Source organism: Ambystoma mexicanum, chromosome 3q (assembly GCF_040938575.1).
Source record: "Ambystoma mexicanum isolate Mex_15411 chromosome 3q, UKY_AmexF1_1, whole genome shotgun sequence".
NCBI lineage: Eukaryota > Metazoa > Chordata > Amphibia > Caudata > Ambystomatidae > Ambystoma > Ambystoma mexicanum.
Window position 1 is genome coordinate 125888890 of NC_090926.1, and position 23347 is coordinate 125912236.

Genomic DNA, 23347 nt, shown 5'->3' on the forward strand with positions numbered 1-23347 from the left:
AAAGGAGTGTGAGATCAGGTACTCTGTATCCCCCTGCTGTGTGCTACAGTTCGTTTGCTTCCCCTTTGTGCGACACGACTATATTCAAGTCCCATTTTCTCATTTTATACAGCACCTCATTCTCCGAAGTCTCTGCATCATTGCTCCGCGCCGCTTTCCTTCTGGGCTTCCTTTCCTTCCTGGCATTTTGGGCATCCAGCCAATCGGATGCCTCCTCTGGGGTGTCAAAAATAGAGTCCTGTTCTTGTGGAACACCTTGAACCTTGCTGTATACATCAGCATGTATCTGTCGCCCGCTTCCCGCAGCCTCCTCTTTACTGCCCCGAAGTTGAGTCACCGTCGTTGCACCTGGAGTGTGTAGTCGGGATAGGCCGTGACTGAGGCGGATGACCTGCGGATCGTGCCTCCCTTGCGAAAGAATTCCAGGATCCTTTCCCTGTCTCAGTAATTTAGTATTTTGGCTATGATGGGTCACGGGGGTGCTCCCGGAGGGGGGGCCCTCCTAGCCAAGGCTCTATGCGCTCTTTCCACTGCAGATCCCTGGGTAAGTGTTTCCCCCTTCGATTTCTTGCAGCAACATTGATTCAATGTATTCCGTGGGGTTCGCTCCCTCTTCCCCCTCCGGCAGCCCCACGACACGTATGTTGTTTCTGCGTGCCCGTCCTGCAGGCTCTTCGGCCCTGCTCTCCAGGTTGCCCACCTGTTGGCGTAGTTTGTGGATCTCTGAGGTGTGCGTGGCGCAGGCCGCTGTGTTGGCCTCCACTTCTTTTTCTAACTCTCCTGTGCGTTCTGCGATTGCTCTTACGTCTTGTCTCAGGAGGTCTAGGTCTATTTGCACTGCGTCAATTTTAGCTTCCAACACCACTTTCAGTGTGGCTGTGGCCATGGCCGCTTCCAATTTCGTTTCCCACGCCGCTTTCAAGTCTGCGATGGCTTCTAGGATTTGCCGGTCTCCTAGCGCTGGGGATGCATCCAGCTGGGCGCTTCTGTCTTTACTTCTAGCTCCTTCCTTTGGTTGCACGGTTTTTGTAAAGTCCTCCATCGTGGATTGCTTCCCCTTTGTTTTATTCGACTTAGTTGCCATGTCTTCGGCAATTCCAGGTGGGCAAGCCTCCCACCTTGGGTGGTGCGTCCCCTTGCTGCTACCAGGGCCTCAGCCTCACGTATGTGGGCTTGTTATTGTCTCCTTCTGGTGCCCCAGCACGGTTGTCTGTATTCCAGGCTATAGTTTGTGTGAGCTGGTTCGTTATGGTGCTGCCAGGGTCGGTCCGTCCTGTCTCTAGACCTCGTCTGGGGCAGCCCCGGCTTGCGTTGCGCCTACTTGTGCCACTCCTTATGCCTGGCCCCAGTCTGGCACAGCGGGGCACGTATGAGGGGTGCCTCCGGGCGGTGCTTTGAGTGCAGTCGTGTTTCTCGGCGAGGTCTTCTCCTCGCCTGCCTCCCGATAGTGGGGTGGTGCCTCACCTCCTTCTCGGGCTGTCCCTGGTTATGGTGCAGCTTCGGGTGCTTTGGGTGAGCTTGTCTCTATGCCCTGTAATTTCCCGTGCTGACTTTTGCTATATGTCGCAGTGCAGCCATGCCTCTTCTTGCCAACGGCTTGTGTTTGCTCAAAGATATGCCCCGTGTCGTGGGTCCTGCGCAGGTTTTTTACCCGCTGTGCTGCCATCCCCGGGGTTCGGGTGCTCTTTTTCTGCGGCTCGTGGCGGGTCACACCCTTTATTTCTTTATGACCCTCCCTATTATTTCCGTTGCTGCGGGGGCTGCCACAGCGTAGTGCAGCGGGGGGGCAGGCTCACAATCCCTTGCCTCTTCGCCCCCGGATTGCCTTAGCCTGCCTGTATTCCATGGGCCCTCCAGCCTATGAGGCTCTGTGCCGTGGCTGTGGGCGCAGTGCCGTGAGCGCACCGTCCTTCTCCCGGTGTGCGCTTCTGGTCGGGTCCCTCTGGGGCTGTATCACTTGTGCGGCCGGGGGGGCAGAGCCCTCCGGCGTGTGCGGCTCCCGCTCACCCGCAGGCGCCCCGCAGCCACCTGGGCACCTTCAGTGATCTTGGCGTGCCCAGCCCGATGCGCGTCGCAGTGTCCGGGGGACCCGCTTTGCTCCAAGGCTCTCACTGGCGTGTCCTGCCTTCCGCCTTCTCTCAGGGTTCACACGCGATGGCGGGCTGCTCCTCTTCCTTCGGTCCACCTGGCTCGCGCAGTGCACTGGTCCTCTGGCATCCACACAGAGCTTCTCGGGTACTTGCCCGCGATGCCCCTCTGCTAGGCTAATTCCGGCTGCGTCTTTGTGCCCGGCCCGCCTCTCCTTTGTTCCTCGGCACAACAGATATTTTTTAAAAGGGGTGCCCTTCTGGCCAGCGGTCTGTTGAGATTCGGGTACAGCTGCTGGTGTCAGGTTCAGATTCCGGTTACTTCGTGCGAGTTGCACTCTCCTAATATTCCCACGCACATACCTAATTTTACAATAGGTTTACTGCTTTGGGGAAGCAAATATTCGTAGTATCGTCGTCGGATCTCTGGGAGCTCTGGAGTTTCCGTCCCTCTACATGGCTGGTAGCCATGCCCCCCAGCAATTTAAAAACAGTTAAGGTTGAAACTTTCAAGAAACTAGATGCATTGCTCTAACTCACCCATTAGAGGTCATTTTCTCACTTGTCTTTGAGATCCCTGCAAAACACTGGTGTCGTGTTGGGCCATTTCATCCTTTCGATTTGCTTGATTATTTTCTCTGGAAAGGTTTTTGGGGCAGATGGGGAGATTTGCTACTTAATTCAAGATTTTTTCTGTGTGTTCTTTGTAGGCTGAAACAGTTGATCATTTGTCTGCTTTTTTCTATAACTTCCATACAAATGTACAGAAAGTGTTTGGTGATACGACTGGCAAGGGGGGGGGGGGGGGGTGTGCACCAAATACCTGCTTTCCCCTCCTCCTCAACATGAAGAAATGGCAGCATTACAATTGTATGTCATACAGAACATTGAGGGAAGACAAAAAATCTACAAATTAAAATGTTCCATATTAAATCCCCAAAGACCAATCTCGGCAAATCCGGGTTTCTTAGGTCTGGATTTGGCACTGCAGTGAAAAACGAGGTCATAGGCTGCTGTTCCCTGCCCCCTTTTCGGATGCAGTGACACCCCGCAAAATTGGGATGCTTGCCTCCACCTCACTAAACCCCCTGCAGATGCATACCTCTGCCATCCTTTCCCCTAGCAGTGTTGTGAGATTTTGGGCATGCACTGTTTCTGTTTGGGAAAATGCAGTCTGCCGGGAGCTGTATTGTTTAGCCAATCCTCAATATCAATTGAAATAGTCCGTCTAAACAAGCAATCTTGGCATGGCTCCACAAAAGGCATGGTTTCTTGGGGTCCATTAGCTACGACACCAAAGAGAGCAGCATCTGGTAAATGAGGCCACTTTGCTTTAGGAGACTTAGGTGTGCCAAACTTAGGTGGTCTGTTGGTGTAAAATTGCTTTTAGGTGGGTCTGCATGCAGCATTGCATCTACTTGTCAGTGTAAAATTCAAAGTTAGGTGTGCCTTCATCTAGTATTGTTTTGTCTGCGTTCTTAACACCCACTTGGCCAACTGTATAACTGGTTGAGAACTGTGCAGTGTAGGACACATACCTCCTACACCCCCCCCCTCTCTTCTCTTCTCTGCCTCACTTCCTTTTGCTCTGAGATGGCACTCTCCATCTCCCCTATGTACTCGAACTGCTGCACCATCACCTATCCTTCCTCTCTCACTAAATTAGGATGTGAAAAGCCTAAAAAAGACATCCTTGCTGCCACCCTCGCCTCCCAATTGCAGACACCTACGTCCGTGCATCTGCAAGAGAAATCTTCACTGACATGCTCTTGTCTGTCCCATCTCCTGACCTTTGGACCTTTCACCTCACGGCTACTCTCACACCTTACTCCTCCACATCCATTAATGGCGACACCAAGTGGAAAGTCCTCCTTACAGGATTCTTCTCATCTCGCTGCTGCATCAATGTCTACCTCACTGGCACTGTCCTGGTTCAAGGCCCTCGGGCCAACCTCCTTCTCTTTGATCGGCTCCTGCCATCTCATCAATTTCCTTCCATCCCCTGTTTCTCTCCCTTCAACCCCCCCCCACCCCCCTGTTCCACCTCTTCTGTCGTAAGTCCCATGCTCTGTTACTCCACCTCAAAAAACCTTCACTGGCAATGATCGCTTTCACCTGGGGACTCTCAAATCACACTCAGCCATCAAACACTCTTGAGGACATCTGCCTTCTCCTTGAAGACACTGACCTGGATATACTTGCACTCACTGAAACTTGGCTCAATGCCAGCTCAGTTACTACCTTTGTCTCACTCCTACCTGATGGCTTTAAGATCACCTTAAAGCCTCAACCCCACTGTGCTGGCGGTGGGGTTGCCTTCATCTTTCCAGAGTGGTCAGCCCTACTCGTTCTTTGAGAGACTAGTATGCAAATTGGTCATCTCACCTCCCACTACATTCACCATTGCTCCCATCTACCAGCCCCCAGGCACCTCTTCTCTGTTCCTCTGAGTGGGCGAACTTGTGTTCCTCCTTGCTCTCTACTACCTCCAACCTGCTACTACTAGGGGACTTCAACTTCCACCTTGACTCCCCTTGTAGAGCAACCACCATCTCCATTGATCTTTGCTTATCCCTATCCATTCTTCCCTCTGGCCCTACCCATTCTTCTGGACATTCTCCATCATCCACTCCAACCTCACTCTGTCTACTCCCCTGGTCACTCCGCTCTCCTGGTCTGACCACTGTCTCCTCACCACTCATCTGTGTCCCTACGGCCCTGTAACAACTCCTCATACTTCCCTGCCAACCTCGTTCACGAAAATCCGTCTAGTACGAGTGTCAGCTGCTGCCTTCTCTTCCACCTTCATTCCCCCTTGTCCACCAAAATGACTCTTCCACAGATTATGCTCTCAGCATCCTCTATCATTCCCATTACTAACTGCCTTGACATCCTTGCCCCAGTCATGAGCATCTGCCCGAAACCTGCCTCAAAGCGTAACACCTGGTACGACTCTGAACTTGCAGACCAAAAACGGAAGTGCAGGGCTGCTGAACGAAAGTGGCACACTTCAGGCTCACCCTCTGACAAACTGGCCTGCCGCCTGACCCAGAGACACTACAGACTATCCATCCGTGCCAAAAAAAAGACCTCACATTCATGCACAAGTGTCCAATGCATCCAATAACACGTCTGAACTCTTCAAAATCTGCAGGGAACTGGCCAATCCATCTGCAGCACCTTCTCCCCCCTACTCCTTCCCAGGACCTTTGCAATGCACTTGCCTCTCACTTCACCTCCAAAACACAGGACATATTAAACAGCCTAGTCACACACTCTTCCAACACAAACCCCCCTCAACCCCCACCTACCACTCGCATTCCTCCTTCTCCTCTTTCACTGCGGTCTCCTCTGAGGAAGTCACCAGAGTTGTCAATTCCATGAAGGTCTCCTCCAAACAGGTTGCCCAATGTTCTTCCAAGGAAAAATATCGCCTCTCTCGCCCCAGTTCTTGCTGATCTCTGCAACCACTCCTTTGCTTTTGGTTCTTTTCCTTCCTCCCTCAAGCACTCCCTTGTGTACTCCCTCCTTAAAAAAAACTCTGCAGACCCTTCCCGCCCAGCCAACTACCGCCCATCTCCATCACCAACTTCCTGGGGAAACTGCTCGAGAAGCTGGCCATCCCCAAACTCAACTCTAATACCAAACTTGTTGGCGGTCTTCATGACCACCAGTCTGGATTCTGAGCATCCAGAGACACAGAAACTGCTCTTTTGAACACCTGTGAAGAACTGCTTGCATCTCCCGACTCCAACTCCCCTGCTCTCCTGATCCTCTTAATCTCTCTTTTGCATTTGATACAGTGAACCATTCCATCCTTATAAAAAGGCTCCATGACACCCTTGGCATTTCGAAGCGGGCACTGGACTGGCTTACTTACTTCCCAACTGACCCTTTCCTCCGAAACCATTCTGGGCCCTTTCTCCTCCCCTCCTCCCTCCTCCAACTGTGTCCCCCCCAGGGCTCCATTCTTTTGCCTTTTCTCTTTAACATATACCTCTCTCTGCTGCCTCGCCTCATTTCCTCCTTCTCCCCCAACTTGCATTGCTATGCTGATGACACACAACTCTTCTTCAAACTTCCCACTGACACCCTTGCACCCTCCTTCATCCCTGACTCCCTCTCTGCCATCCAGGCCTGATGCACTGCTAATGACCTCTGCCTCAATGGCAGCCAATCTGAGATTATCCCCATTGGATCCCCTGCACCCTACTTCTTCCCTGCACTCTGGCTTTCGTTCATGGGCTCCCCTCATGCCCCCTGCTCTGAAACCAGAAATCTCAAAGTCCTCTTTGACTCCTCCCTTTCCTTCATCCCTCATATTCAGGACATTGTCACAAAGTCCCACTTTGAGCTCTTCCTACTCAAAGAAACTCTACCCTTCCTCACCTTCCCCCAGAGACTCAATGTTACCCATGCTCTGGTTCTCTTCAGGCTAGACTACTGCAATAGCCTCCTCCCTAATCTTCCTTCATCCACCCTGCGACTTCTCCAGCTAATCCAGAATAGGGCAAAAAAACTTATCCTTGACCTCAAGCCCAGGGACCGCATCTCTCCTGCCCTTCAAAGCCTTCACTGTCTCCCGGTCTCAGCTCGGATCCAATTCAAATCCCTTTGTATCATCCACAACACTATCTGGGGCGGGGGACCACTCTATCTTCAACGCTTCCTGACCAAATACTCCCCTTCTAGACTCCTTTGTTCCTCTGGCACCACCTCTCTGTGTGTTAAGCGATTTTCTAAACGGAGAGCTGGGGGTCGTTCACTTTCCTCTGCGGACTCACTCCTGTGGAATTGCCTTCCTCTTCCTAAGCGTCTTGAGCATGACCTCCTTAGGTTCTGAAAATGCCTCAAGACCTTTCTCTTCACCTCTTCCTTCTCCTCCTCTCTTTTCTGCTAATCGTACAGTAGCATGACAGATGTGCAGGGCCATTATGTTTCCCTGGGGCCCTGACCCACCACATCCCTCATCACAGCTGCTGTCTTTCTACTGCACCTACAAATGTTCACCCTCACGGGTGGTTGCACTTACTTTCTCTCCTCTTAGCACTTCATCCTGAGCACCACAGCACCTATCCTCTACCCTTCTCACAAGGCATAGTAGGCTTGTATCCCCTCCTCATTATTTGTACTATTCATTCAATTATTTATCATTGTAATTCCTTGTTTACCTTCCCCTATTCCCACCCTGTTGCCCTGTGGTTACTTTGAAACAGTTGTGCTAATTGTACAAATGACCAATAAATAAAATAAATTAAGCATGACCAATCTCTGACTTTAGGCTCCACTAAACCTGTCGGTTCTGTCCTATGCAGAAGGGTCTTCTGGAGTTGGGTAGTGTGAGAAACCTGAGGGTATTCTCACTCCTATTCCCTTTGGGTCCATTGCACAGGTGGCCAGGGAAAGGCCATCACCTTTGGATCCTGACCTTGAAGGTGAACAAGCAAAGGAGGATCACCTGGGTGTAGAGTCCTTGGGGACTGGGAGTGGGGGCCCTTGGGCCTGACATGGTATCCCCTTTTCCTCATGACAACCCACCCAATCCTTCTCCAACCTTTATGGGAATATTGTAAACCAGTTTCCCTTATTTTGTCTGTCATGCCTCTCTAGTACTGAGACGAGGATAGATGACTAGGAGGCATTCACACCAACATGCAACTACACCACTCTGGCACTGAGACAAGGAAGAGAGCCTCAGAGGAGTACCACTACAAAGACCAGGCATGTCTCACAAATAAGCCTAACTACAGTCAGGCAATTGAAAGAGAGGACTTGCACCTGTAGCTCATTCACAAACACAGGTGTATAAAGGGTGGGAAACCAAAAGAGCATGGCTAGGGAGAGAAAGGCAAGATACTATTGTGAGCTGTTGGAAGCAGAGCTGCCTTGTGACAAGGATCGGAATACCAGGGGCTGCAGAAGCTGGTGGTCCAAACTATTTTGTGAGAACAGTTCTCTGGCGCAACTGCAAGACGAGAGAAGGCAGCATGCTAAAGGGCCAACCTTCTAATGAAGAAGCAGAGTTCTCGTTCTCCCGTGGCACTGCAAGATCGTGGCAGTGTTTTAGGGGCAGAGTAGGGAACCCTGGATGCAATCAAGTTGAAGCGAGTCCAGCGCGGTATGTGGGGAGCCTACAGAGGAAGCCAGTGAATTTCAGAAATCGGGCAACCTGGTGTAAAACTGATTGTGAGGGCTGTTAACTATTCTCCAGTGATTGTGGAAATATACATTGTAGCAGAGTGGTTGCATGGGTTTGAAAGGAGCAGAACACATTCTCAAACGTCTTCCTTTGAACTGGTCATTGAAATTAACAATCACATACTGTAAAAGGGACTGTGCACTTTGAGAAAATTGAAGGAGCAGTTCTGCACGGTTCCAATCTACGAAACAGACATTTCAATGGTGTAAATCTTTATCGCTTAGCTTTATAAAATACATAAGCCTATTTAAACATCAAACTGAATCAAAACCAAACATGGCACCCCGTTCAGCAAAACTTGCCAAAATGGCGACTGACACTGTAAGCAGTGCGATCGACTGGGAAGACTCGAATCAAGAAGCCATCAGGTAAGGGGCCTTTTAGGAAGCCTTACTATTGTGACCTCATGCTGTACTAGATTTAATTGTTAATTCACGTAGACCTAATGCACTTAATTACAACCTTACGTGCCCTCCATGCACATGCGTGACATAGATATTGATGATCTGATCACAGGGGTAAGCCACATTATCAATTTTAAGCACCTCCAGGTGCACCACCATAATCACGGATGGCTGTACCAGCAACCCAATTTTAAACAGCATATGTTCATAGGAATGCCGTACATCAGCACATAATTATCACCATCCGGCCCTGGATGCCCATCTTGGCACACCGCCCATAAGTCTCCAACCTCACGTGTCGTTATGTGCCAAGACACGCCACCAGTACTTGGATGATAACGGTGTTGTGTGCACTACCCTTTCTCAGACCAAACCTCTACACATGTTGTTAACATGTCGCTTAGGAGCTTTCCTCTGGTAAAAAGCACGTCGCCCAAGCCACCACCAATGCAACAGACACACCATCGTCTCCTAGCAACCATGGCCCTAGGTCCTGGACTAATTTCAGCTCATAAGGCCATTGGGGCCTTTCACAATGAAGCGCCTCATCTTCAGCTGCCATTCATTCATTGCTTGAGTTATGGGTTAGTTTGTCTACTCTCCTTGCCCCACACAGGCTTGACATCAACCGCCAAGTGGATTATGCACCTTAACCTAGGGGCCTTCCCCTTCCATATCTTGAGACGTGTTACCAGCCCTACCTACCCCATATTGGTAAGCCTCTTTCATAATTCAGCATCAGCTTAATTGCTTTTTTCCCCCAATGGGGCCTCATAACCATCATTTCCAAGCTTGTTCTGCTATTCTCTTCTTTCCTCCTTCTCCCCTCTATCTATGCCCTGTCTGTTACATTATATGTTACTCCGATCCCGCTTTTTTATATACGACTATTGCACCCACCAACATATGTGCTAACACTCCACTTCTGGTTTATGTAATGTGTATCATGACTGCCTTTATGCACATAATTGGGATGACACGAACATGGGTGATGCGAAATTGAAGTAATAAATATTATGATTAGCCTTTATGGTCGAAACACAAGTCAGCGAATCCTAATAAACACCTATCTATGCTCAAACAACCAAGATCTCGTGACATCCACAGTGTCTAGCGCGAATGTGACAGGACTCAAAACCGCAACTCTAATCCCAAACTAGAGACAATGGGGCACTGTCCCGAGGGTATCGTGTCACCGGCAGCAGCGCACCAGATATACTCATCTGAAAGTGCGGCAGTCCCACAGCTCTAGTGTTCCCATCACCAGTACAAACATGCCATTAGGTATTTGGGAATTCTAGGATCTTCATCCTCATAAAAAGAAGAAAACTGTGTCTCTCCCAAGGGAGTCACCACTTCTCTCTTTAAGGAATTCATGGTGGCAACAGTAAAGGCAGACACAAGTGATTACAGTTCAAGGGTTTTAAACTGTATGCAGGTTGGAAAAACACCTATTCGAGGGGATTGGGTCCTCCGACGTATTCCATATCTATGACAGGTAATCACCAGAGCTGTGCTGCTTCGGAAACTTTTCCGGCGTCTGCGTCCTGCGTCGATGACGTCGATGCGCCGACGTCGAGGACCTCCTCCGACGTCCGACGTCATCCGATGTGATAAGTAGGACGCACGACGCCTGTAGCCTCAGTTCCGTTTTTTCCGCGAACGTGTTGCTTCGTGTTTCTCGGTTCTAGGCCTCGACTCTTTGGAGTTCTGTTCTTTCTGGTTCTTCGAACCTGTTCGTTTGTGAATTTCCTTCGGCGATGTCTTCCACTTCGTCTTCAACCCCGCGTCCGGGCTTTAAGAAGTGCGGGGAGTGTGGGTCCAAGATGTCGGTGACTGACTCGCACGACGCCTGCCTCTGGTGCCTCGGGGAGGCCCACGACACGGATGACTGTGTCGACTGCCAGTCGCTCACGTCCAAAGCCTTACGCGAACGTAAGAAGAAGTTGTCGGTAGGTCGGGTGTCCAAGCCCCGGAAGTCGAAGTCGCCGGGGCTTTCGACGGATGTTTCGAGGGGTGACTCTCCGCGTCATCGTCGGAAGTCTCGTCGGTCTTCTTCTAGGAGTGGGTCTCGCCACTCCTCGGCCTCTTCGAGGCATTCTCGGAAGCGCCGTCACCGGTCGCCTTCCAGGTCCTCTTCCGAGGATTCTGCACGGCACGTCGGTTACCCCACCAGCCGTGCGACGCCGGAAGAATGGGCTTCCTTCGGGAAGAAAATGTTGGCGATTCTTGAGTCGCAGGGTACTCAGCCGTCCGCGCCCCCGAGTGGGGTCGGCCGTGTGAGGTCGAGAGACGCCGCTCGCAAGAGTGGTCGGCACGAGTCACGGGAGCGGTCCCGTTCGGACAAGGAGGCTCGTTCTCGCCGTACCCGTTCCAGGTCCCGGTCCTCGACGCGTTCGAGACCGTGTGCTCCTGTGAAGTCTTCGAGGAAGACATCGACGTCTGAGGCGTCGAGGGCGTCGACAGGCTTTCTCGAGGCTCCGGCTTCGAGGGCCTCGTCGAAGCCGTCGACGATCAGGTCGTCGAGGGACACGCTCGGAGCTCCGGCTTCGAGGGCTGTGTCGACGCCGCCGATACTGGAGGCGCTGCATCTGACGTCGACGCCGATTTCCTCGACGCCGATCCTCTCGGCGCCGTTGCCGGTTTTCTCGGCGTCGGCGCCGCTTCGCTCGACGCCTTTCGTGTCGGAGGTGCCCCGTGTCACGGGTGTGCCCCCTAGGAAGGCTCTGGTTAAGAGCAAGCACTCTCGGGTGCCTTTTCGCCACCTGGAATATATTTCGGAGGCGGATGAGGATTCTGATGGCCTGGTTCCTAGTCAGGTGCCGGATGAAATTGTCTCGGGCCATAGTCAGTTTGACGATTTGAGGCAGTCACTGCATGATGCTAGTGGACTGGACACCTCTCCGGAGGTGGAATTTTGTAGGCCTGAGCCTGGCTCCCATGCCGATTCCTCATACCGGCGCCTTATGGCTAGGGTGTCTGAGTATCTGGGATGGTCTGCTCCCCCAGGGGAGTTTGTGCAGGATGATCTGACGGACATCCTTGATGTTGGTCCCCCAACTGACCCGGTACTGCCGTTCCATATGGCTTTGCAGAGAAGGGTGGCGGCGGCTTTGACTGCTCCGGAGAGTCTCCCGGCGGTGGGCAGATCCTTGTCGCGTAAATACCGTCCAGCCAGTAGCGACCCCTGCTACTTGACCAGGCACCCCACTCCGGAGAGTTTGGTGGTGCAGGCGGCCACGGCCCCGGCAAAGCAGGCGTCGTACCCTACCATCCCTCCTGATAGGGACGACAAACGTTTTGATGGCTGGGCGAAGAAAGTGTTTTCTTCTGGTGGTATGGCGCTTCAGGCGGCCAACTCCATTTGTGCCTTGTCACGTTTCACGCACACTCTGTGGAACTGTGTTGCGTTAGCGGCTGAACATATTCCCGAAGGGGTTGAACGGGAGGGTTTCCTTGCTATGGTCCAGGATGGTAAGGATGCCTAGTGTGAGTCCGTTCAGTCGGGTCTGGACTTGGCTGAATGCGTCAGTAGGTCCATGGCGGCGAGCACCGTGATACGCAGGTTTGCGTGGTTGCGGAAGTCGGGGTTTGCTCCTGATGTGCAGTCCCGGCTCCTCAACATGCCCTTTGATGGTGAACACCTTTTTGGCAGCAAGGCTGACGAGAGCCTTGAGAGGTTGCAGACCTCAAAAGCTGCAGCGAAGTCGTTGGGCGCTGCAGTTCGCCAACCTCCGCCTTTTCGTCCTAGGGGACAGCAGTGGAGGGGTGGTTCCTTTCGCTATTACTCATCCTTCAGTAAAGCGAGAGGAGCTGGCAGTCAAAGAGGCCAACGCAGGGGTACCAGAGGTGGACGACAGGGTACCCGTGGTGCCAAGGCCGCTCGGGCAGTTGCCTCTTTGCCCTCGGGTAACGCCGCAGCCGCTCCTACTCAGTCATGAGGCCATGTCCCATGGTTCGCCGGTTGGGGGAAGGCTGGCGCAGCATCTTGAAGAGTGGCAAGCCATTACTTCAGATGTGTGGGTTCTGGAGATCATAGCCCACGGCTACTGTCTTCCCTTTCGGCACAGGCCTCGCGACAATCCACCGGGGAACCTCTCTTTGAAGTGTCCGGATCCGCTCCTTGCGCAGGAAATTCAAGCCCTGCTGGAGAAAGGCGCTATAGAACTGGTGCCTGTAGCGGAGAGGAACAAGGGATGGTATTCCCCTTATTTTTTGATTTCCAAGAAAGACGGGGGATTGAGACCCATCATGGACTTGCGCGGTTTGAACAAACTCCTCAGGAAGGACAAGTTCAAGATGGTTACTCTCTCTCAAGTCCTCCAGGCCCTTCAGCTTCGGGACTGGTTGGTGTCACTCGACCTCAAGGATGCTTACTTCCATGTGCCGATCCATCCCAAGCACAAGAAGTACCTGAGGTTCGCGGTTGGCGACTCGCACTTTCAGTTTCGGGTCCTGCCGTTCGGATTGACCTCCGCCCCGAGGGTTTTCACCAAGCTCATGGTGGTGGTGGCAGCGCATCTCAGGCAAGGGGGGATTCACGTCTACCCCTACCTGGACGATTGGTTGATCAGGGGGAGCTCTCCCGAGCAAGTCCTGGATCATCTGTCCGTCACCTGCCACTCCCTCCACAGGCTGGGCTTCTCCCTCAATTTAAAGAAGTCCCATTTGACGCCAACGCAGAGGCTCCAGTACATCGGAGCAGTGCTCGACACTTCCCTGGGGCAGTGTTTTCCTCCCCAGGTGAGGGCTCTTCACATTCAGCAGATGGTGCACAAGTTTCAGCATGCCCAGACGCTCCCAGCGTTCGAGTTCTTGAGGTTGCTCGGCCTCATGGCATCCTGCATTCTTCTGGTGCCAGAGGCTCGCCTGCGCATGAGATCTTTGCAGTGGGCACTCAAGATGCAATGGTCGCAGTCCTCCGGCAGGATGTCGGACCCGATTCAGGTGCCGCCCTCGGTCGCCCAGGACCTTCTGTGGTGGGCCGTCGAAGGCAACTTGATGAAGGGGGCTCCATTTTGGCTTCCCTGGCCGGAGGTGACGATCGTGACGGATGCATCCCTCACGGGATGGGGAGCTCATGCCAACGAGCTGACAGTCAGCGGTCGTTGGTCTCCGTCGGAGTCCAGACTCCATATCAATCTGTTGGAGCTGAGGGCCGTCAGGCTAGCCCTGAAGGCTTTTCTGCCGACTGTGCGAGGAAGGAATGTCCTGATCCTGACGGACAACACGGTGGCCATGCACTACCTCAACAAAAAGGGGGGGGCAGGGTCACTTCCTCTGTGCAGGGAGGCGATGCAGCTCGAGTTCTGGGCCATCCAGCAGGAAGTTTCGGTCTCGGCAGTTCATCTGGCCGGAGTCGAAAACGTGACGGCGGACGCTCTGAGCAGGCAGAGCGCGATCTCTCACGAGTGGGAGTTGGCTCAGGAGATTCTCCTGGAGATCTTCGCCCTTTGGGGGACCCCTCAAGTGGATCTCTTCGCCTCCAGTGTCAACCGGAAGTGCGAGAGGTTCTGCTCGCGGGAATTTCCTCCAAAAGGAGCCTTAGGAGACGCGTTCGTGGTGGATTGGTCGTTCCCGCTGCTGTACGCGTTTCCTCCAGTCCCCATCATCCCGCAAGTGCTGCGGAGGTTGCGGAAGTTCGGTTCCCGGATGATCCGCATTGCTCCGGCGTGGGCTCGGAGGACGTGGTACCCGGACCTTCTCGACTTGTCCATCTGCCCTCCACGTCGTCTTCCCTACCGAGACGATCTACTCTCACGGGAGGGGGGTCTGGTTCTCCATCCAGAGGTCAGATCCCTCAACCTTCACGCTTGGCTTCTGAAAGGTTGAGGTGTATAGGGATTGGGACCTCCCTGAAGACGTGATGGAGGTGTTGCTTTCGGCCCGAAGGCCAGCAACTAAGTCTCTGTACCGTTGCCGTTGGCGTAAGTTCTGCGACTGGTGCAGAGTTCGGAATGTGGATCCTTTTGCATGTGACATCCCCATGGTTCTGTCCTTTTTGCTTTCTTTGGCCCACAGGGGCTTGCAAGTGGGTACCATTAAAGGTTACCTGGCGGCGCTGTCCATCTTTAAGCGCTCGTCTGATGAGTGTTCTTACTTTAAGATCCCTTTAATTTCACAGTTTCTGAAAGGGCTCACTAATGTGTTCCCTCCGTCACCTTTCCTGGTGCCCGGTTGGGATTTAAACCTTGTTCTTAGGTTTCTTATGGGTGCTCCGTTTGAGCCTTTACATTCTTGCCCTTTGAGGCTGTTAACTCTGAAAACTGTGTTTTTAGTTGCGGTTACTTCCGCTCGCAGAGTGAGTGAGTTACAGGCACTTTCAGTTAAGCCACCCTTCACTGTTTTCCACAAGGACAGGGTTGTCCTTCGTGTTCGTCCTTCTTTTCTTCCGAAGGTAGTGACGGAATTTCGTTTGGCCCAGAAGGTTGTTCTTCCGGCATTCTATCCTCCTCCGCATCCTGGTAAGGAAGAGGAGAGGCTCCATAGGCTTGATCCTAGGAGAGCTTTAAGCTTTTATGTTTCACACATGTCCCGGGTCAGAGTGGACGATCAACTCTTTATTGGTTACGCTGGTAAGCGTTTGGGGCAAGCTGTGACGAAACAGACTTTGTCCCGCTGGATTATTTTGGCCATCTCGGAGTGTTACCGCTTGGCGGGTAAGGACCCACCGGCTGGCTTGCGGGCCCATTCTACCAGGGGTGTGGCTGCATCTACTGCGCTGCAGAGGGGTGTTCCTATTCGCAACATCTGTGATGCAGCCACCTGGGCTTCAGTACATACATTTGTACGGCATTATTCCCTCGATTCCATCAGAGGGCAGGATCTGGCCTTTGGCAAGGCGGTCCTTTGCTCTGCTATTTGATTGGCTATTCTAAATTTTGTTTATAAATTCTTTCCCTCCTCCTTGCTCTGGTACTGCTTTGGGAGTCTGTCATAGATATGGAATACGTCGGAGGACCCAATCCCCTCGAAGAACAAGTTACTTTCTTACCTGGTAACGTTCTTTCGATGGGATGGTCCGACGACGTATTCCATATCGCTCCCGCCCTGCCTTCCCCGCTGCAGAATTTCTTTTGCGATTGCAGCTTACGTTCCGCAAGGCTTTGTGTCTGACTGGCAGTTGACTTATGTCACACGTTCTGGGGGAAAAAACTACAACTGAGGCTACAGGCGTCGTGCGTCCTACTTATCACATCGGATGACGTCGGACGTCGGAGGAGGTCCTCGACGTCGGCGCATCGACGTCATCGACGCAGGACGCAGACGCCGGAAAAGTTTCCGAAGCAGCACAGCTGTGGTGATTACCTGTCATAGATATGGAATACGTCGTCGGACCATCCCATCGAAAGAACGTTACCAGGTAAGAAAGTAACTTGTTCATCTAACCTAAATCTAAGATGAGAGCAAACGTCAACCATCAAATGAAAATAAGGCAGTCCTAGTGGTGGTGTGTTAAATAAAAAAGGTCTATACTAAGAAACCTATTGCCAAACCTTACAACTAATTCAAAAAGGGGTGTGGGGTGTTTTTCAAGAAAAGAAAGAAGTGTTCACAAATAATATGTCAGGATGTGGTAGCTTGGGTCTCCCTTCCCCACGTTTTGAGCACAGGGTAAGGTGGGATCTTGGAGCACAGTACACACTCGAGCTTTCCCAGCACGAGTCAACAGTTCTGTTCCAGTTTATCAGGAGTCTCTATGGCCAAGTTTCTTTAGCTTTCAAAGTCTCTTGCCTTCGAAGGTCTGAGGTCTTCAAATAACAAAACAAAAGTTCCTTCAACAAAATGAAGGTTTGTTTTCTGGTTTTACTTAGGGTGAGGATTCTTCGCCCTTGGGTCCCCCTCTTCCGGGCGCTGACCCCTCTTTACTTTCAGCCTCCCTCCACCAGGTTCACTGTGGCTTTTCCCTCCTTCACAAATCTTAATGTCTTTTTAAACAGTTCTAGTGGACATGCCTCGTCCGGGTTCACTCTTGTTAACATATGTTTCTTGGGACTTTAGACCTGCCCCCTCCTTGTCAGCATCCCTCTTCGAGGTTCACTTTTGCCAACTTTACATTCAATGTTTACGGGACTCACTTTCCTTGCTTTCTCATGTGGCAAGATTCACTTCCCTTGCTTTTGTTATAGTTCTTAGGTCAAAGGCTTTTGACTGTACAGGGATTTTGCTTGACCTCCTGTATGACCACCTTGACCTATTTTGGCGGCTCCCCTACGGCCTTCTGATATCTGTAGTTTTACTCAGATGGGGATCAAGTTTCTCGGGGCAGCACCCACGTGGTGCTGGTCCCCTTCTTCAGCTGATTGCTCCTTTACAATTTTACAGTTCTTTGACTTCTGACTTTGCGACTTTCATTCACCACAGCCCGGTTCTTATCGGTTCTCCCTTTGACTCACCAGCTGTGATGGGCCGCTTGGCTTTCCTTGTAGCTGAAGTCAAGGCCGGTACCACGGAAGCAGGAGTCTCCCTCGCTCCGGCTTATCCGCATCGATACGCTTCGTGTACTGTTGACATCTGCTGCAGCACACTTGGACTATTGTCCTCGGTCTTAGGATTCCCTCTGCAGAGGTTTCGCGGGTCTGCATTAAAAGGGCAAAGTCGTGTCCCTCCATGTCAACCTTTCGCTATTCGCGATCTTTCTCCTCCTCTTGAACTGCCGGGGCCGGATAGCTGTCTCGTCGTGCAGTCTGCCTTGCTCGTACTGTGCTCTCTTGCTCCACCTTTTATCCTTATAAGGGAAAGGGCCGTCAGGTGTGTGCGATTCCCGTCAATTGCCTGACTTTGCCTGACCCTTGTATTGGGACATGTCCGGTAAACGGCTCTGGTTAGTCCGTTGTGCGAAAGTGTTCCTGTTAGGAAGGGGAAGGGGCAGTGTTTTCGAATGTCCTATGTGGTAGGATGGGGAAGAGATATTGAAGGGAGGGGGATACCGCGTCTCACCCATCGGTGTCCCACTCCCCGAGGATCCCCATCCAGGTGATCCTCCCTCACTCGTCCACCGCTGGAACTAGATACAATAGCGATGGCCGTGTCCTGGCCACCTCGATGACAGATCCCCAGGGACTAGCCAGGGAGACGCCTTAAGGTTTCTCACATCCCCGACAGCCATCTCCTCCCATGTGATCCTCCCTCATAATGCCACCCCCGGAGTCAAGATCAGGTAGCGGCTGCCTTCCCCTCGCTACATGGGAGGAGACTTTAGGCTGAGGATCAGTGATGAGTCTGAACGATTCATCACAGGCACCCTCTCAGATTCTCATGTGCATCATTTGAATCAGCATTAGACACACGAGTCGAGGGACTAAACACAAAAGCTTTCTTTCCGTTACCCCACATCCCCACCAGGAAGAGTACCTAAGAACTCTAAGTTGGCTTTTGTAAGTTAAGAGGTATTGAATTCAAAATTCAAACTTATAAAATTTAGATTCTACAGTAACTTTCTACGCTTGGTCTTGACCTTTCACTGCACCACTTTGGTGTTCACTGAAGTCTTATGCCACAAATAAAACCAATTCCACAATTTTGTCGAGAGGTTTTTCTGAGTACCTCTGAGGGCTTGAGGGAGATCAAACTGTAGTATGTGTGTGCACATAGGATTCCATCAAGTTGATTCAATTTCACAGAAAAATTACACAGAGTAGTCTGGCTTTGCTCTCTGATGGGAAGGGGACTGACTGGTATAAAGTACAAATGACAAACAGCGATCTCAAATATGATTTCTACAAGCATTTTATATTGTTAAATGTTTACCAATATAAAAGCTACCTTAAAAAGCCAGTTCTGTGTCCAGAGAACCTTTCTCATAAAGCTGAAAAATGAACTGAGGAGTCAACAGTCACTACGTTGCATGATGGGATACCAGGAGATGCTGCCAGCTTTTAAGGGGAAGCTGCCTTTTTTTCCCTTAAAACTGCTACTTGTTTATTTTTTCTCACAATGATGCAGAGTTTGCTTTTTTGTGCGTAAATGCAGCCTAAAACCCACACACAGTTGGAGCCAGTCAACCGTTTATGAATATTAATGAAGATCCCATAATTAAGAATTTCTTTTTCATAATTATAACATTTGATTTACAACCTATTGCATTACATAAAGCATTTCATCTTTGTGATCACTCTGGAGCCCAGTGTACAAAAGGACACTTCTATAGTCCAGTTAAAGCAGTCAGCTTAAACATACAAGAATTGCATTTATTCAGACACTCACTGAGCATATCCTAAAGCTCTGCTTAACTACATAAAAAAACAAATCAAGCCTCAGACAGGATACACACTACCCTCATCGACATACATAGAATTGAGAATCATAAATAAATTAACAAGGCAAGAGAGCCACAACAACATAACAAGCTAAGATATCTTAAAGTTTGTCAAATTGAACCTTGTTGCCAGCAGGGAAAATAACAAACACAACTCTGACAGGTAAGTGAACCTCCATGACCATAATATAATGCACAATAAATCATTAAAACATGGCTAGCCCAATACTCAGCTGACATGAAAAACCAACACATTCTCTCAAATGTGAAGTTTTAAACTGAATAAAGAGACACACAATTTAGATGTCGCCTGTTCTTATTTGCATGGGCTTCCTGTTCAACGTCAAGAGCCTGGGTCTCAAGCGGAAAGGCTTAGATGTATCCCTTTTGCAGGTGCTTATCAGTGCCTCTGTTTCTGAGTGCACTATCCTTCAAACTGCATGTATGCAGAGAAACAACCCTTTTGCCTTGCTGAACACGCTATGTATGTGAAAATAGTGTCACTAAACTGTAGAATGGGCACATGCACTCAAGCCCTATTCCTTACATGTCCTTGTTAACATTCAGATGCTATCCATCCAGATGCAGTGAAGTTGCTACCTCCGGTAGGCCTTCTGACAATTTCATCTAGCTGAATGCTGTGCACAGAGCAGAGACACCCGTCTTAAGTCCTACCACTCTGGAAAATCTCATTGAAAATGTGCCAGATGCTCACAGCCAGACTGGCAGGCTTTTGAAATGCAGCAATTTGGACTTTGATACGCAAGAATGCTGTCATTGATGTGCAGTCATGAGAGGGTGCAATATGCACCCTAGGCGAGACTTACATTGCCTGATTTCTGTCGGCCTGTAATGGGAGCAACTATCTGTTGAAACTTGAAATATGAAAATAGCAAAAGGGCAAATGTCCTTCTATGCTGGGGTCAGCCATCTTTGTTACTGAAATGTGAAATATAAAACTAGCAAAACCGCGAATGGGCTTGATATATAGGAGTATGTTTGGATCTAGTCTATGAAATGACGGATGAGCAATGGCCTTAATAAGAACGTATCTCTAAGCCCTGGAATATCCTTGATTCACATCATCAGCTGCAGTTTCAAGTTAATTTTACAAATATAGGAAAATTGCTATGCATCTGTGTGTTTTAACACATACATATGTTTAAATGAAAATGCATTCCAACATCCTGCACATAGGCCTATTCAACAGTTTGATTATTAATGAAGATACTCCTGTTGGAGAATTAAGACTACAAGTAACGTTTCCATATTCTATATGTCCTACAAAACTCGGATATCACAATACGTTACATTGAGCAATTTGTATATGAAGGTAATCAAAAATATTTCTACTTCATGGCTATATAAATAAGTGTTCATGTTCATATTTCATGTTCATATTTCCTCCTTGTAACGTCTGGAAACTATTAATTCTGCTCCCACCCCCCTCCCCTTCCATTTGTTGCTGTAGAATGAAGTTACCCTCCTAAGGAACGAAGTGGCCCAGCTGAAACAGCTGCTTCTGGCACACAAAGATTGTCCGGTAACTGCATTGCAGAAGAAAACACAGGGATATCTTGGTGAGTACCTTTTTCTGCACCGTTTTGTTTAAATGCCAGCATATCTTCATTGTACTCTTACATCCCGTCCCTTTTCTTCCATACTGCATGGGCGTCCTTCTCTAGGAACGGGAAACAGAGCCTTTTTCACCAGAAAAAACTTTTCACTTTAAATTTAGAGGCGGTCGGCCGTGGGAGCATGCGCTCCCCTGACTCCGCCCACCAGCGCCACACCTCAGTCCCCTTTTCCGTGTCGACAGGAACGGGACGATTTCACCAGCGCTCCTGGGTTTGGCTCTGGCCATGTAATTCCACGCGCTCTTCCCCGGATACTTCTTCTGTCTTTTTTGTCTTTTATCAATCATGTACTCGGTCCTCTGGCGCCAAGTTTTTCCCCGCTGCATGTTGACTTCAGCAGGCTTCAGCAGGTGTCCAGCCTGCGAGGAGCTCTTCCCTACATCAGATCCCACGCTCTTTGCCTCCATTGCCTTGGCCCCAACCACAGATGGGAGGGTTGTACTGCGTGCATCGCACTTTCTTCACATGCGCTGAAGAACATACTAGCTAGGTGGCGGGAGCTCTTTAAGAAGTCGCCTCCAGAGGACTTGAAGGACTTTGTCAGACATAAGTCAAGGCCCAAGGGAGGACTGCTCTTTTCCAGTTCACCCCGCAAGGAAACGCCCTGACGGGAGGAACCTCTCAGGTTCTCACACCAGCAGGGGTACCGAGGCTAATACAGCTACCGGTCGTCAGGCCGAGGGGTCTTTAGATCCCTCCGGAAACCGCGCTGAGGGACCGCAAGGTTCTTTTTCCAGGTGTACACCAGAGGGGCTAAGCCCTTGTACCGGCAACATGTCAGAGGGGGCGCCTGCACGCAGCACTACTGGCGATACTGCCGACGGCGACAGGCCTACCAGGCCTCAGCCTGAGGTGCAGGTTAGGTCTCATGCTCCATCGCCAAGAGTCCTGGAGGAGGCAGGGCCCAGTGAGCCAAGCACCACGACTTCGGCACGTGGCATGCAGCTCAACAAGATGACCGCTGCGCTAGACAAGACGGCCGCTCGTCCGATATCGCCCCTAGGAAAGGAGCAGGAGGGAGAACGAATTACAAGGTGGGATTGGTGTCAACCAAGTACGTGGCCTACAGTTTATCCATCTGCATTGCAGGGCAGGATTACCCCGCAACCAGCTAGACAGAGTACGCACCGCCCCCAGCAGCTGCCCGCTACCCTGTCAATATCACCTGCCACCCCACCGGCCTGCGAGGACAGGTTCTTTGAAAAGTTCCTCACGCTCATGAGACCACCTCAGATGCGGTCCATCCTTAGGAATGTGATCACGAACAGGCTCCCTCCGGCTCCTCCGCCTGCGCCTATAGTCATTCCTCCTATGCTCCAGCGCTGCAGGCCCCGGTGCAGCCCCTGCTGCCCACGCCCGCCCCTTCGATTCTGGCTCCCATGCCTCCCACAGTACAGGCGGTTCCGTCCCAGCCTCCGCTGCAGCCTCTGGCTTTGGTGTCCACACCTCAGCCCTCTGCGCCCAGCGCACTCCTCCACTCGCACCGGGCCAGCCGGATGCCCTGGTGGACACAAAACTAGGAAGAAGACCCCAACACACCATTGTCAGCCAAGGCCTTGCACAAACGACTTGCAGGTCTGGCAGAATACTTGGGCATTCCTCAACCTGAAGTCAAACAACCGGAGACAGGGATACTAGCTAAGGTCCTCACTCTATGCCCCGCGGCTAGAACAGGGATCCCGATGCAGAGGGACGTTGTCGTCTTGGCCAAGAAGGGGTGGCTCAAACCCCACTCGGCCCAACCTGTCAATCGGCACCTATACACCAAGTATAGGCAAATGGAGGGGGATCCACTCTTGCTGTGGTCCCACCCTCAACCGCACTCTTCAGTGATTGCTGCGGCGTCACTCTACTCAAAGCCGCAGTTGTCCTCAGCTACCTCATCCTCGGCGCTGCTAGGCAAGGAAGAGAAGAACTTGGAGGCATACGGGAAGAAGCTTTATTCCAACACTTCTCTGCATCTTCGTCAATCCAACGCAGATGCCATGCTGCCAGCCGTTAACCAAAGGCTTTGGCGGGAAGTAGCCAACTTCCTTCCAGAACTTCCGATGCAGAGCCGGTCACGATTCAATGCGGGACCGGCAGAGGCAAAAATGGTGGCGCAAGACATCATGAAGTCCACCGTGGCCCACATTGACCCCTCTGGCCGGGCCATATGCGTTGCCACGGACATGAGACGGACTGCCTGGCTCCGGGCTACGAAATTCAACCCAGATGTCCAGGAACGCATATTGGACCTTACATTCGAGGGTGACGACCTCTTTCACTCCACCACCGACGAGGCGCTAGATAAAAAGAAAAATGGTTTGCAAACTGCGAAGTCTTTATTCTTCCGAAGGCCACGCCCAAGGTTTACACACAGTCACATCAGCACTCCGACAAGGGGCGGATGTTTGGAGGTTTCCGGGGCTTCCAAGAACAGAGGTCCGGGCAGCCCGACCGCTCACCGAGTCAACACCGGCAAAAATAACAAAAGGGGGGGTAAGTGCTTTTTTCAGGCCCCCTCCTCTGCATCAGCCTCAGAGGCAAAGAAGGCATGACGCGTCTTTCGGGTCCACGTCTCTCCAGTGGGGGGCAGGCGTGCCCTTCACCCACAGTTTTGGCACCAGAAGGCGCGTACCGCTTACCGAGCCCTCCCTTTCCTCCTCCCTCCCCTGCCACAGATTGGGACAGCAACTCTGTTGGCGGAAATTCAATCGCTCGTCGAGAGCCAGGCAGTGGAAGAAGTCCCAGCCTCCCAGAGTGGACTAGGCTTATACTCC

General features: G+C 51.3%; 1 protein-coding gene across 2 annotated transcripts in view; it reads left to right on the top strand.

Moving 5' to 3' along the window:
- Positions 1–23347, top strand: part of LOC138582204 (cyclic AMP-dependent transcription factor ATF-7-like) — a 1375782-nt gene that overhangs the window by 1347298 nt on the left and 5137 nt on the right. For both annotated transcript variants that reach the window (XM_069653279.1, XM_069653280.1), the window contains exon 11: positions 20420–20528. In XM_069653279.1, the coding sequence (XP_069509380.1) occupies positions 20420–20528 (109 nt within the window). The remainder of the gene's footprint in view (positions 1–20419; positions 20529–23347) is intronic.